At 34.2% G+C, this 16,725-nt stretch overlaps 1 protein-coding gene across 1 annotated transcript in view; it reads right to left on the reverse strand.

Annotated features, from left to right (window-relative positions):
• Window positions 1-16,725, reverse strand: part of DCBLD2 (discoidin, CUB and LCCL domain containing 2) — an 88,798-nt gene that overhangs the window by 56,963 nt on the left and 15,110 nt on the right. The window contains exon 2 of the mRNA XM_060010531.1: window positions 13,159-13,386. Within this exon, the coding sequence (XP_059866514.1) occupies window positions 13,159-13,386 (228 nt within the window). The remainder of the gene's footprint in view (window positions 1-13,158; window positions 13,387-16,725) is intronic.

Here is a 16,725-nt window from a genome sequence, read left to right on the forward strand (position 1 = left end):
GAAATTCTGTGGCTCTCACATCTACCAGGCAAAATACCTATAATCATTAAGATTAAATATCACTTCTTTAATTCCTGCCCAAGGAAAACTACTCTAAATGTAAACTGTTAACAATGATGATCATATTGTAATAACACTTCTTTCAAGTGAAATAATACTTCACACTTTAATTTGACATAAAATAATTATTTTTTTTTACAAAGACAACTTTAAAAGAAACAGTAAGGAACTTCAAGAACAAAATTTATTTATTTTTACTAGGGTCACCGGTCCCTAAAGCATATTAATAGATTCCATGGAGTCTAAAAATAAAGTGGTAAAGGTTAATGAAAGACCCATTGGGGGAGACAAAGACAATTAAGATATCCCATGCACAGCCAGAAAATACTGAAAAAAAAAAAAAATCCACTGGTAGGTAAGAGCACTGACTTCAGAGAAGGAACTTAAGAGCAAAGAAATCCTGAATAGGGCAATTTTGGAAAGGAAATACTTTGGTGGGAGAAGTAGGTTAAAAGTAACAGAAATGGAAACTGTATGGTAAAGGTGGGGGGCAGGGGGCAAAACAAGAGGAGGAAATTTAGGATCCTGCAAGATTAAAAAAAAAAAAAAAGGATACATAACTCCTCCCCTTCTATAGCCTCTTCTCTTCCGAAAAAAAAAGAGAAAAAGAAAAATTTACTGCACTAGCAGAAGAGGGCTATCATGAACCTACCATAAACTACAAAGCTAATAAACCATTGCAAACCACCAGCACTGTCCACAGAAATACTAAGGCAGTCTTTATCTACTTAAAAAACATAGTAAAAAAAGAAAACAAAAAATGAGAATCTCAACAATTCAGTTTATGGAAACCCTCTCATCCCCCCAAACAATGGTAAAACAGAAGGAAACTGGAACACAACACTAAACTTAATTAAATGTCCTCAAACAAGCAACTGGGGATATGACAAAACACCTCGAAACAGAAACTCAAAAACTAAGAACAGAAATGGACAAAAAGTAGAAAAAAAAATAAGAGTTGACTGATCTCAGAAAAGAAATACAAAAAAGTGACAAAGTTATGTCAGAAATGAAGACCATATTACAAGGTACACAAGGAATAATAGATTCTAATGAAAACATGATAATGAATGTTGAAGGAGAAAACAAATAACAATGAAAAGGAAATTTTAAAAAGTAAAAAGGATCAGTGAGAATGTGGTTGAAATGAATGTGGTTGAAATGGCAAACAAGGTCCAGTTTTCTTACAATTAAGCATCTAAAAAAGATACACAAGACAATGGAAGAGAAATAATATTAAAACTATAATCTAAGAAAACTTTCTAGACTCTACATACTGAAAGAGCTCATTAGATACAATGAACACTAACTCACAGTGATAAATTTCAATACATATCCTTGTAAAACTATTTGACTTTAAAGATAAATAAGGAATCTTTACAGCCTTGATACAAAGATCAAATACCTTATAAAGGCAAGAGAATTCAACTAGTATCAAACTTCTCAAAAAACAATATAAAAAGCCAGGCAATAATGGAAGAGGATTTTTTTTTAAACTCAAAGAATGAACACATGAACCAAGAACTTATATATCAAATCAAGCTGACTCTCAAGGTAAGAAAAAATTTTAAATTAAGCAGTTTTAAACATGCAAGATACTCTGTACCCATTAGCCTTTCTTAAGGAATCAATCTATTCAAAGATGAACTTCATCTATTCAAGATATAACTGAGAGAACTTAAAGCAAAGAGACTGGCAGTGAACATTTAATATGTTTAAACACTGATCGAGAAAAGGTAGAGATGGGTTGAAGAATAAGATATTATATGATATAGGCTATATGTTATGAATTTATGTTCTGTCAGAGTAAAAATGGGGAAAGAAGAGAGAGGAAAAGAGGAAAGTAGAATAGTTCATTGAATGTTATATGAATAATAAATAGGAGTTATAGGCAATTGGTAGGAATGAAAAGACACCATTAAAAATAGACAAATCAGATAGTAAAAGATGAAGACAAGAGGGGATGAGAGGTATTTAAGAAAGTAGAATTGGAAGGTTAACACTTAAACTACAAAGCTTATTAAACTCCAAAAGAAGTTTAAATATAGGAGGAAAGAAAATAACGTAAAGAAATAAACACAGCAAATATAATACACACGATTATAACTTAATATGATAGAGTTAAGACAAAAAAGCTTTCAGTTTTACAAACATGCAAATGGGCTTAACTCAGTTATTTAAAAAAATTTTTTCAATTTAGTTCACAAAATGAGACCCCCAAATATGTTATCTATAAGAAACACACGGGCTTCCCTGGTGGTGCAGTGGTTGGGAGTCTGTCTGCCGATGCGGGGTACGCAGGTTCGTGTCCCGGTCCGGGAGGATCCCACGTGCCGTGGAGCGGCTGGGCCCGTGAGCGGTGGCCACTGGGCCTGCGCGTCCGGAGCCTGTGCTCCGCAACGGGAGAGGCCACAACAGTGAGAGGCCCGCGTACCGCAAAAAAAAAAAAAAAAAAAAAAGAAACACACCCAAAACAAAATGATTCAGCAAGGCTAAAAATAAAGGAATGAGCAAAGACAGGTATACCAAGCAAATGAATATAAGAGATAAGGAGGACAGTGTGTATGTGATACTGATGTCAGACATAGAAGAATGCAAACTAAAAAGAACTAAATATGACAAAGGAGAAACTTTTTAATGCTAGAAGTCAGGATTTAAAATGAAGGCATTATAATTATGAATAGCTATGCAATAACACTGCAATCATCTTTATAAAAGAACCCAAAGAAATACAGAAAGAAAAAAAGAAAAAAAGAAAAAAGATACACTAATAAGAGATCAAGTGGATAAAAATAAGGATATAGAAAAACTAAACAGCATAATAAGACATATTTTGGATACATATTAAACTTTACATCTTAATATTACAGAATAAACCTTCCTCTCAAGCATACATGGGACATTCACAAAAAAGATATCTTAGGTTATACATAAAATATAAGTTCCATAAAGTAGAAATATTACAATGTTTTCCAACTACAATGCAATAAAACTAAAAATTATTAACAGTAACAAAGAAGGGTACCTCCAATTGAAATAAATCTATTTATCTATTATTTATCCAATAATAAACAATTAAAATTATTAGTGGTTAAAAGGGAAATACAAAACACAATTAAAGAATTCCTAAAAAATTATAATACTATAAATCAATCTGTGGTATATCAGTCTTAAATATGTGACCAAAGTAAAATCCACAGTTTTAGATAATTTTATCAACAAAAATGAAAGAATAAATATAAATTAAATTCCTGGTTAAAAGCTAGGAAGAAATAACAAAAATAAGCCAAAAGCAAGCACAATGAGGAAAATAATAGAAGAAAATGAAATAATAATGGAACTAGAAACAGAGATTAGTAAGGCAGAAAACAGAAAGAGAACAGATCTAACTATAATTAATAGATCAAAATCTATTTTTTGAAAAATATCAACAAAATACACAAACCACTAGCTAATAATCAAAGTGGTAAAAAAAAAAAAAAGAGCGAAAGCACAAATATACAAAACAAGAAATGATGGGAGGAAATATCCAGTGAAAAAACACTGAAATAACTATTAGGAAAAAAATCATAAGAATCTATTTTGTAGACACTGCTACAAATAAATTTGAAGACCTAGGTGAAACTGGTAACTTGCCTGGCAAATAGTTTACTAAAACTGAACTCCTTAGAGACAGAATATTGAAACAGATCATTCTCCTCGAAAGAAAGCTATTAAGGACCTACCCTACCAAAAAAGCACCAGGTCCAGATGGTTTCACAGAGTGAAACCTTCAAAAACTAGCTTGTTAAAATGCTCTCTAAATTTTTCCAGATAAGTGAAAAGGAGGAAAACTTTTTATTTAATATGTAACATCAATACGTAAACCTGATAAAGACAATGCAAAATAAACTGTGCATTATCACTTATCAATATTTATGTAAAAATACTAAACAGAATATTAGGAAACAGAATCCAATACTGTATTAAAAGAATGACACATCATAACCAAGTGATCTTTATTTCAGGAATACAAAGTTGGCTCAATATTAATGAATCCATTAATATAACACATATACTAAAAGATTCTAAGGAGAAAATTATATAATCATCTTCATAAAGGCTAAAAAAAGCTTTCCAATAAAATTCAACACTCTTTCCTAATGAAAAACACTCAAGAAAACAGAAATCAAGGGATATTTCCTGTTATGAACGGAATGTATTTCTCCAAATTCATACATTTAAGTCTCAACCCCTAGTGTGACTGTGTTTAGAGTCAAGGCCTTTAATGGAGGTAGTTAAGGTTAAATGAGGTCTTAAGAGTAGGGTAATCTGATAAGACTAGTGTCCTTATAAGAAGAGACATGAAAGAATAAGGCTCTTTCTCTCTCTCTCCTCTGGGACCTCTAGCCTCCAGATACCGAGAATAAATTTCTCTTGTTGAAGCCACCTGGTCTGTGGTATTTTGTTATGGCAGTCTAAGCTGACTAAGACACTTAACATTTTCACTAAGACCAGGAACAAGTAAAAGATGCCCACCATCTCCACTACTGTTTAACATGGTATTGATTGGTGGTATTAGCCAATGTAATTAGATAAGATAAATCAATCATAGGCATAAGAATTGGAAAAGAAGTAGTAAAAACTCTATTTGTAGATGTGATTGTGTACCCAGAAATCCCTAGAAAGTGAGTGATAAAACTAACTGAAATAATAAAATAAAATAAAAACCTCAGTAAAGTGGCAGGATATAAAGTCAACATATAGAAATCAACAGTCTTCATATAATTAGAAACTTGAGGACATAGTGGCAAAATAAAACAAAACAAAAACACCTCCACTTACAACAGCAACAAAGAAGATAAAATATTTAGGAATAATTTTAACAAAAAATATGTAAAACCTACATGAGAAAAAGTTTTAAACACTCCCGAAAGACAACAAAATTAGATTTGAACAATGGAAAAAAAGCAGATTATTCTTAAACAGGATGACTCAACCATCATAAAGACAATTTACAAACAATATAATCCCAATTAAAAAATACCAACAACCATTTTTATGAAGTTGGACAGTTGACAGATAAATTAACAGGCAAGAATAGCCAGGAAAATGCCAGAAGTGAATATCTATAATGGGAGACTACCCAGATGAGACATTAAGACACACTATAAAGCCTCTATAATTAAAACTCTGAGGTTCTGGTATATGACTAAATAGACAAGTGGAACACAACAGAAAGTCCAGAAACAGATCCCAAGTACATATAGAATTTGAGTATATGATAAAGGTAGTATTTCAAACCACTGGGGCAAAGGCAGACTTTTATATGCCTGGTGCTAGGACAAGTGGTTAGTCATCTGGAAAAAATACAATTAGATCTACACTTCATACCGTAAAAGAGAATATCTCCTAGTGGACCAGGGATCTAAATATAAAAAAAGAAACCACATAAATGTACCAAAAGAAAACATGGGTAAATTTATGTTTAACAGGGATATAGGAAGAGGCTTTCCAAATATGACTCAGAATCCAGATGCAAAAGACTGATGAATTTACTACATTTAAAAAATTTTACATGGCAAAAATACCCACTATAAATAAGCTTCATAAACAAAGTCAAAAGACAACTGACAAACTAGGAGAAATTGTTTGCATCATATATCGCATAGAGGCTAATATCACTAAAAGATAAAAGAATTCCTAATACCTACGAGAAACAAAGACCAAAAAACCTGAAAGAGTGGGCAAACAATGTTTTTTTTTTTTAAAAAATGGACCTTCAACATATAAATAAAAGGTTCAGGATGGACAAACAACAAGGTCCTATTGTACAGCACAGGGAACTATATTCAATATCCTCTGATAAACCATAATGGCAAAGAACATGAAAAAGAATATATATGTATAACTGAGTCACGTTGCTGTAGAGCAGAAATTAAACACAACATTGTAAATCAACTATACTTCAGTAAAAATTTTAAAAAATAAATAAAAGGTCCAACCTTCCTCATAGTAAGAGAAATGCAAATTACAACTATACTGGGATATCATTTCTCACCTATCAGTGGGCAAAACGTACCAAGCATGACAACACACTCCGTTGGCAAGGCTGTGGAAAAGCAGGCATTTTTATGCACTGCGGGTGGAAATGTAAATTGGCACAATCCTTGTAGAGGTGAGTTTGGCAATAGCTAACAAATCTATGTATACACTTACCTTTTGAACCAATAACTACACTTCAGAAACTTACTCTGAAGGTACACCTCCAAGAATACAAAAACACATATGCATTAAGTTATCTATTGCAGCAGTGTTTGTAACCATAGAATACCAGAAGCAATCTATATATCCAGATATAAATGAGTGGTTGAACCACAGTACATTCACAATATGGAGTTCTCTGTGGCTGTAAAAAGAATAAGGACTATCTTTATGAACTGATGTGGAATGATTTCCAGGATACATTATTAAGTGGGAGAAAAACAAAGTAGGAAAGAATATCAATAGTATATTAGGGTTTTTTTATAAGAAGGGGAAATAAAATCTAAATATATCATTTGTATAAAAAAGGAAGTAGAAAAGATAAAACAGACTAATACAACTGGTTAGCTACAGGGGGTGGGTGGAGATGGGGTGGAAAGGACAGAAAATATGGAGTGAAGTAAGAAGGACTGTCACTCATCTAAGTATATCTTTTTGTACAGTTCTAACTTTGAGAACCATGTAAATGTTTCACATTCTCAACAAAATAAAAAGAAAACTAACTAGAGAAAAAGCCTACAATGGAATATGAACAGAAGTCAATGAACCAAACCGTACTACAAATGGATAATAACATAACCACACTGGAGGGCAGGAGGTGGTGGGGGAAATCTAGCCCAGGCAGTACTGAACACAGTATTTAGATTAAAGGTCCTCAGGTTAAGACTAAGCAAGTATGGATTCTAGGTAGCAGGCTTCTTTGATTTAGAAGCATGGATTAGTAATTCTGAAACTATTTTCTGTGTATTATAGCACTAAACAAATAAGTGAACTAAGTACATATACTGTAGACAACAGGAGCTAGATACCTCACTGTCAGAGAAGTGATTACCAGTATGAAAAGGGAAGGAACAGAATGAACCTGGATTAGGATTAAAGGTATCAGTATGAACTCATGCTTTTTAATCAATATAGGTAGATAAATATAAAAAGATATAATGTGCATACCTGTATATACTTAAGTACATATATACATATATTTATCTACTAAATCTATCTGCTAATAGGGCATGGCAGCCAACTGGCCTGAAGTTACAGACTAGATATTGATTTCTAATACCATTTTCCACTAAAAAGAAACAGGATTCCTTGAAGAAATGGATGATTTCAGGGTTGAGACAGGACAAGTACAAGACAAATCTAGAAAATCCTGTGCCAGACCAGAAGGAAGTACTTAAAAAATGATGAGGACATCACAAAAGGAGACAGGAGCTAGTCTGAAGAGGCTCTCAATGGAAATTTGGGACAATTTGAGAATCAAAACAAATGATAGTAAAGGATGATAAACAACGGACTAACACAAGAATCCATGAGTCCACACTGGTACAAACAAATAAATAGGAGAGAAGGAAAAGCTCATTTTTTCAGTAGGGAAGAAAAACCTAATCAACATAAAAGGAATGATGACATAAGAAAACCACCGTTGACAATTATCATAATAACAACTGATTCAGAAAAGAATCATTAATGGAGTATTCACATCATTTCAAAGAGTCTCCCCACGATATGCATATTGATTGTGAAGGGAAACATAGCTACAGTGTAGAAATCTGGGAGATATCACCTTAGCCAATAGATCAAAGTTAACATCACCAGTAATGAGACAAATCAAAATTGTGAGCCTCCTGATCGGAAGTACTGAGAACACATCTGTGGCATTCCTGCTAAAGACTGTAACCTGAATCTAATCATGAGGAAACATCAGACAATCCAAATTAAGAAATATCCTACAAAATAACTGGCCTATCTATTTCAAAAATGTCAACATAACAATACACAAGGAGTGACCAAGGAACTGTCTACTCCTTTCATCTCCAAAGTAATGGAGACTAAGAAGATGTGACAACTGAATGCAATACATAATCTGAGAATTTCTTTTGCTATAAAGGACATTATTTGTACAACTGGAGAAATTTCAGCAGCTCCTGTAGCTCAGTCCTACATCAATGTTAATTTCCTTAATTGTGATAACTGTTTTGTGGTCATGTAAAGAGAATGTCCTAGTTTTTAGGAAATAAACACAATATACAGGGGTAAAGGAACATCATGCTTGAAAGTACTCTCAGTTTAGAAAAAGAGTGTATGCTTGTGGGGGAAAGGGATAAGGCAAATGTGATAAAATGGTAACATTTGGAAAATCTGGGTGAAATGTTTATGGAAATTATCCCATTTTTGCAACTTCTCTATTAAGTCTAAAATTATGTCAAAATAGGCAGTTCCCTGGTGGCCTAGTGGTCAGGATTCTGGGGTTTTAACTGTCATAGCCCGGGTTCAATCCCTGGTCAGGGAACTGAGATCCCGCAAGCCGTCACATGGTCAAAAAAAAAAAAAAAAGTATGCCAAAATAAATAGCTAAAAGGAAAAAGTTAATGTTTATTAAAAAGTTGCTATTTTCAACAGTTTGCAGTAAGGAGACCATGTAGTAAAAGATTAAGGAGTAATAGCTGGTATCTATTACTCTATAGCCTAGTGGTTGAGATTATGGACTTTGCTATTAGCCGGACCTTAGTTCAAGTCCCAATTCTGCTTATATGACTTTGGGCGAGTTGCTTACCTTCTCTGATCTTCTATTTATCTGTTTTATGGGAATGATGTACAGGATTCTTGTAGGATTCAATGGAATCAAGTGTGTCAAGGGCTTACAGTAAAAGACACCAATTCTGGAGCCAGACTGCTTAGGTTTGAATCCCACTTAGCAATTTGCTAGCTATGTGACCTTGGGGAAGTTATTCAACCTCTCTGTGCCTCAGTTCCCTCATCAGTAATAAATGGGGGTGATAAAAGTATCTATCTCAAGGGTTCTTGTGAGGACTAAATAAGTTAATTGATAAAAGTAATTTGAATAGTACCTGGCACATAGCAAGCACTGCATGCATGGTAGTTATTTTCACGATTAGCCTGAGCCTCTACAGAGTAGGAATTCAAAAAATATTAGCAATCATTATCATCATTAAATACCTAATATTATCATCACTATAGCTTTTTCAAGAGGTTTGGTGGTAAAGAGAAAGAAAATTTATTTTTTCTCTTAAACTAGGAAGACCTAAGCATATTAGAGAGAAAGGGGACAAACAATACAGAAAGAGAAACTTTTCTGAAAACACAAGAGACACGGAATCATTTACCAGATGAAGCCCTGAGGACCTCAGTTTCCCTCTTTGTAAATGTCACCTGAAGATTTAAGAGACAACTTTAAAAGGTACTTTGATGAAGGTGTAAGACAGAATGTATATCTTTAAATATAACTTTGAACACACGGACACATTTACATTTCTTCTACAGGATGCATTTTCCTTTAATAGCTATTAGGTTTTAAAATATTTAGCTTCTCTTTTAGAGATCCATTCACAATATCCCTCATCCCAAAAAAAGTTCAATTAAAATGGAAATTTTAAGCAAAATCTAGGAAGAAAATATATACAATAGAGTGGGAAAAGGTTACACATAAGCGAAGATTTTTCTTTTTAATATGGTTTTAAATTTCATTTTTGGACTAGTTATCAACAATATCCATCAGGGAAATGATGCTAGCAGATGTCTATGGACCAATATGAAAAGACGTCTAAATATTAAAAGAGAAAAAAACAAGTTGCAAAATAGTTTGGAGATATATATTTATATATGTACAGAAAAAGTTAAGATTAATAATGAATGATTTTACTTTAATTTTCATTTTTACAGAGCAACCACTATGTCTCAGACACCAGGGATTAAAGAATAATCAAAATGGAAAAGTAAAATTCAAGGCACAATGGAATTTTCTCATTCCAATACAATCTGCCTAAAAAAGGGACAGACCTAGAGAGCCAATCTTTACTCTATCATTAAACACATCCTGCTTGTCAGTGAAATGAGTACGACTACACTAATTTCACAAAAGATTTCTGGACAGTCTAGCTATTTAGAAAGTTGTTATATAAAATCATAATAAACTCATATATTTAAATAATATTACACATTATTGCCCAATCCAAAAAAAATAGAAAATAACTGTCCAAAAGTGCTGTATCAGTTAAAACACATTCTAATGAATTTATGATTTAAAAAGTGATTCCTTGAGAAATCATTCTTCCTTTCATTTTCTTTTCTTGATTATTTCACAATACCATCTCTCAGGGGAGGAAAGTCCCTAAAATTAACACCTATAGAGAAAAAAACCAAAAATCTAAGCTTTATACCAAAATAGGAAACTTTTTTATAGGAAAATGCAGCTCATTTGAACCTGCTTCTGTTCAGAAGAGACCCTGAGAAAAGACAATATAGAAAAAAGAGGATTCTTTTTTTTTTTTTTTTTTTTTTGCGGTACGTGGGCCTCTCCCGTTGCGGAGCACAGGCTCCGGGTGCGCAAGCTCAGCGGCCATGGCTCACGGGCCCAGCTGCTCCGCGGCATGTGGGACCTTCCCGGACCGGGGCACGAACCCGTGTCCCCTGCATCGGCAGGTGGACTCTCAACCACTGCACCAAGAGGGAAGCCCGAAAAAGAGGATTCTTTACCATAATCACTGGAATCTTGATACCCAATGTATTTGTTTCTATTCTGTAATTCCTGGCACATCGACTTTAACCAGAACAGTTATTCTTGAATGACCTTTATTTCTCTGCGATGTCAGGAAAGTTACTTTTCTACCACTAACCACAAACTGCTCCCCAAATGGAGGACCAGTGGATATACGGTAGGTGGTGATATACGGTAGGTGGTGGGGGGAGGAGCAGAACTAAAGCTCAACAGGAACCATCATCACTCCGTCCCCTTGACCTTTCTACAGCTTTCCATTCACCTGTATGAAGAGAGAATAAGGAAAAACAAAACCAATGGAAATAAGGGAGAGCTGAGTAGTGGACACCCACTACGCCCCAAGCACTGCAAAATATTATTTCATTTAATCTTCCTACAGTACTGATGATGACTTTGAAGTCTGGGCTGATGACTTGTAGAAAGAATTTTACCAAGTAAGTCCTGGAGCTATGATGAGAACCCAGTGAGTGATTTAAAACCTGTGCTCAATTTTTTTCCCGTGCCACTCTTCCTGCCTAGCAACATGACACTACTTATTGTCCAAATACATAATCCTATGGTTTTCCTTTTTAACAAAAAGCACTTTCAATATGGAAATTTTCAAAACTACATCAAAGTAGAGAGATGTACTCCCATGTGCCCATGGCTCAGCTTCACCTGTGTGCCATTCTGGTTTCACCTGCCCTCTTCCTACCATTTTTTCTCTGAAATATTTAAAAACAAATCAGAGACGTTTTGTTTGAACGTCAAAGGGTCTCTAACAAATCAGATATTGAATACACAAAATATAACATTACCACAGAATTTGAGATTCTGCTTTTCTCAAAAATGTCCTCTCTCAGTCAGTTAGTTTGAATCAAGACCTAAACAAGGTCACAAGGTCCACACACTACTTTTGGAAGATGTATCTCTAAATGAACGACAGTTCCCTCGACCTCCTCCCCTTTAGATATAAGTGGCATTTTTTTAAAAAGGAGTCTTTATAGTTGATAAAGTGTGTTTCTCTAGCTCCTTTATTTCATGTAAACTGCTAGAGGCATGATCAGATTGTGGTTCACTTTTTGTATTATTGTTTCAAGACTGCTGAGGTGGTACCATTTACTCCCTATTGCATCTACTCAGGAGGCACTTAATATGCAACTGTCTTCTATCAGTATTATAGTAACAGTGTTTTCTAGATCCTCAGGCGATTCGAGTTTCTAAAAGCTTATCCGAGACCATATATTTGTGGCAATATGCACGTGGTGATCAAGCACCCAGGTTAATCAAGAGTTGATTGGGAGACAACAGAGGTTATCAATCAGCAGCCAGGTAAGCAGGCCAGGAATTGTTCCTCTCATAGATAAGAGGCCAAAAAGTGGAGAAGAGATGAATGGTTTGACTAGAGACAGAGAGGAGGCCAGAAGATGAACATGATGCTTAAAGAACAAGATAGTGGGCTCCAATTACAGTTCTGAAAGACATGTTACACACCTGTATCAATAAGTCTTTCCAAATAAACTCACAGAGAATTTTAGAGTTCTTTATGTTATAATGTTATTTCACCAAGACAGCCTTACAAATTTTGCTATGTTTCCTGCTTCAGAGAAAGGTGCTGATCTCTAAGCCAAAGGTTCTCAACTTGACCTCAAAGTATATTCTCCTGGGTAGCTTTAAAAATACTGAGGTGTGGATCCCACTGAATAAATTCTGATTGAACTGCTCTAGAATGGGGACAGGTATATAGTATTATTTAAAAGTTTTCCCAAGTGACTCTAATATGCAGCCATAATTGAGAACCAGATGCTCTTAGCTAAGAATAAAGACAACAGCAGCTAATATTTACTAAGCATATATTATATGTCAGGTACAGTTCTAAGCACTTTACATGTACTAGTTCATGCCCTATTTTACAAGTGAGGAAACAGAGATAAGGTAACTTGCCCGAGGTCACACAGCAAGCTAATAGCAGAAGTATTTAATATCAGGAAGTTTGGATCCAAAACCCATGCTCTTAATTACCATGATATACTGACTCCTAAGCATGAATTATACTTACATTCTTTAACTGCAGGTAAAATGGTCAAAGAAAAACAAAATGAACAAAAAAAGATAATTAACTTCCTCCTCCTCAGAAGCAGTAGAGTGGCATCTTGTTGCAAATGTACCAACACAGGCTTATTAGAAAAGTGAATAAACAGATAAGAATCTTCTCTCCCCAAAAGAAGATTCAACTTTGAGATTTCCACACATTTCAATAATTTCCCACATATCCTATACAGCATAGTTATTCAATGTTAAGTATCAAACACTGCTTCAGTTTTAAAACTTGGGGCAATGACGTATTGAAAATTTCCTACCTATTTCGGTTCTGCTAACTCCAATTCCATTATAAATTCTCAAGTAATTAAAGTGACAAGAATCAGAATCTTCAATGTCAAAGTCACCAAATTTGATGCGCACTCGCTCTCCCATCTTTACACGGATCTCCCATTCGCAAACAGTGCTGTTAGGATAGGTCTGTGGGTAGTTTATGGACGTCAGGGTTCCACTTTCAGGGCCTAGTACAGTATGTCCACATCCATCACCTTTAAAAAAAAAAGTTAAAAGGACGATAAATTATTCTTTACATCTTTGACTTACACTACAAATAATCAGGATTTTTTGTGAAGATTTTAAAATATGTATGACGTCAGATATTTTGTACCACCAATACATTCCCTACACAAGATAAAACAGACAACATAGTTCTTAGTAGGTCTACTCACAGGAGCCAGGAGAAGCCAGGTTAGGTTAAAATAATCAATGATTACTGGTATAATTTATGAGTTCAAAGAACTTTCCAATCAAAATAAATAGAAGTAAACATAACTTAGCAATAATTATATATGTCATAATAAATCCAGTCTTTAAAAGAGTATCAATTCATAGTAATTGTTCAAAATAAATGTCAACTATAAAAATAAATGTATATGATCAGCTTCATCTATTTAGTTACAAATAGCACAAACCCCTTCAAAAATCCCTGTGAGAAGTCAAATGATTTCTAAAAACACTTAAACTATACTAAAGATCATGCAGATTTCTGACCATATTACACGATGTAAGGCATTCCTTCTTGAAGGCATTAAAGCAGTATTTCATAGTTTAATTTTATGTTCTACTGAAATTTGACTTTTCAGTTGTCCCTCCCCAAAAGCCTCATTTTCCCCTATAGAATGACAACAAAAAAACAGTTTATTAGACTTATTAAAGATTAGTAAAATGACCTTCATATCTTGGTAGCAGCATTATTTGCTCCAGAAATTTCTTCAGCAACTGAATATGGAAACAGTTAACACATTGTTTGTAAAAATCAAATATCTGCATTCTTCCCTTTATCATAAAATTTGTTATTTTACTGAGCGCCTGGAAGGAGGCGTTAATACTGATTAAGAAGTTTTAGCTGCTGCTCCAATTGCACTGCTTAGCATTCCTAACGATGGGATTCAAATGGATGTCTTTTTAATAGGAAAATGAATACATCCTTTCAAAATAATAGTATTTTCTCTTTCAAATGAGCTATTTATAATCACCTTTTGGAAGAGTTCAGAACTTAAAACAAAGAAAACTATATTAGAAGTGACACTTCTGAGTTTTAACCTCAATATGGATACAGATGGGTGTAACAGAATTTTATACTGATTTTTTATTTTTAAGAACAGCGTAGTGCTAATATCATTTACTAGAACAGATGAAAGCTTTAAAAGCCTATGAATAAGAATACAGTATCTACAAGTAGTAGTTGCAAAATAAATGTTTATTAATTGAATGAATAAGGAAACTGTACATTAACCTATGAAAAAGTTATCTCAAACTAGTCTCAAAACTAGCTTTAAGGAAGGAACAACAACTCTGTACCTAGATTCTGATGACAATACTTCATATCTTTTGCTGATAAAGAAATTTTATTGCCAAATCCACACTAGTACTGTTACTTAGTCTGCTTTCACAGGTCAACCAGCAATCTGGCTTCTTAAACAAATCTCTCTCACATAAAGCTTAGCTTTTAACCAACATTAAACTTCACCTATCTTCTACACTTGCCTTCACTCCACACACAAGAACTAGGCATAGCAGTTCAATAACATCATAATACAAAAAGCCACCATTAAATAAACCTGTGAGTTTTTGTGTGACACAGCCACTGATCTTTTGCAAATATAAAACTTAGAATGTTATACAACTCAGAGGAAAAGTAAAATAACCACAAATTTCCCCTGAAACTACCATGAAAATACCTTGAATATCTCTATTGGATATTATCTAAATTAAAAACATAAGGATGTAAAAACCTCCCTTGTGAAAATAAATGAATTGTAATATAAAAAACTTTTGAATAATCATTAACATTTTTCCTTAGAGAAAAAGACAACCATCCTAAGACAGATCTTCTAAAAATATGAAACTAGTCAAAAATGTTCTGCTACTACTGAAAAGATGAAAACGAGCTTTCTGGAAGTGTTTCAATCTTTAAAAAGTAGCCCTGAATAAATGAAGTAACTCAAACTATAAATGTATTTTCTTTAGTAAGTATGAAACTAAGGCAGCTTCTTAAGTGATTAGAAGTGTTGATGGATTTCAGAAAGCCAAGAATATTGCTATTAACAGCTGAAGTCAGGACTTAGTAATGGCAGATTGTCGCATTTAATGTATTCCCCACAGGCTATTATTTAACTTAAAGTTGTCATGTTAAAATGAATTTTACAAAAAGATTACAAGCAGAGTGTTAGGAGCAATTCTTAAATATCTTTATGCTCATATTTATGTTTGATTCTCAATAAATGCACAAAATGTTTTCTGCCATTTCCTCCATACAGCACAGTTCCTACAAAAGCTAACAAAATAAATACTAACTGATGAAAAACAGGACTTTTGCATGCATGGTGATGAAGAAAACAATTAAAATGGAGCTGTCTTTTTTCAGCATCTTGTGTAGGGGGAGGGTATGAACAGTCCACAAGTAACGTGCCAAGAATGTTCTAAAATATGTGATGGAGTTCAGAGCTTCCTCCTCTCGCAAACAAGACGATACGCACCAGAAACTAAAGTTAAAAGAAAGTCTCAAATCTACTGCAATGCACAAATTTGAATGTTCCATATTTCCAAGACTATTTGATAAGTGTAACCTGACTAGATAAATAGCTTAAGCTGGCCTGGCCAAATACCTACTGCTATGAAGTATATGTTTTGAATATTACAGTTGGAAAGGGACACTAGGCCAGCAGTTTTCAAATGTTTTTCTCTGTTATTCCAAAGTAAGAAATGTATTTTACACCTTGATTCAATAGTGTCTTAAATATATCTTCCTGACCCACTAAAGGGTCCCCACCTGTGCAATGAACAACACTGTACTAGGCATCCAAAGGTGACAATGTTGAATTCTCAAATCAGAAAAAGATCTTGTCCTCACTTTTACCCCCAAATTAGAACATGTGCTTCCAGTTTATTTTTACAGTTCTTAAAAGCGAAGCCTATTCTACACCAAAATACTTAAAATAGGACAAAATATTTAAAAGTAACACTAAAATCTAGAAAATATTATCAACAAATCACCTAATATACTGAGAGCAGGGTTTCTCAAATGTGCGTGGAGGACACTGGAACAATTCTGGGGTGGGGGGGTGCCACAGGCATCTAGTGGGTAGAGGTCAGGAATGCTGCTGAAGTATCTTACAATGCACACGACAGCTCCCCAGAGTAAAGGGTGATAGATCCTAAAAGTCAAATAGTGTGGAGGTTGAGACGGGCTGACGTAGAGCAAAGGCTAGGATCTCCAACAGAAGATCTGGGTTTAGTTCTTTTTCCTTTGGCTCAAAGGGTAATGCTGTTGTACTTGCTGAGGGTACAACCCAGGGAACAGTTTTCCCCACAAGGTCAAAGAAGTA

Source organism: Delphinus delphis, chromosome 4 (genome assembly GCF_949987515.2).
Source record: "Delphinus delphis chromosome 4, mDelDel1.2, whole genome shotgun sequence".
NCBI lineage: Eukaryota > Metazoa > Chordata > Mammalia > Artiodactyla > Delphinidae > Delphinus > Delphinus delphis.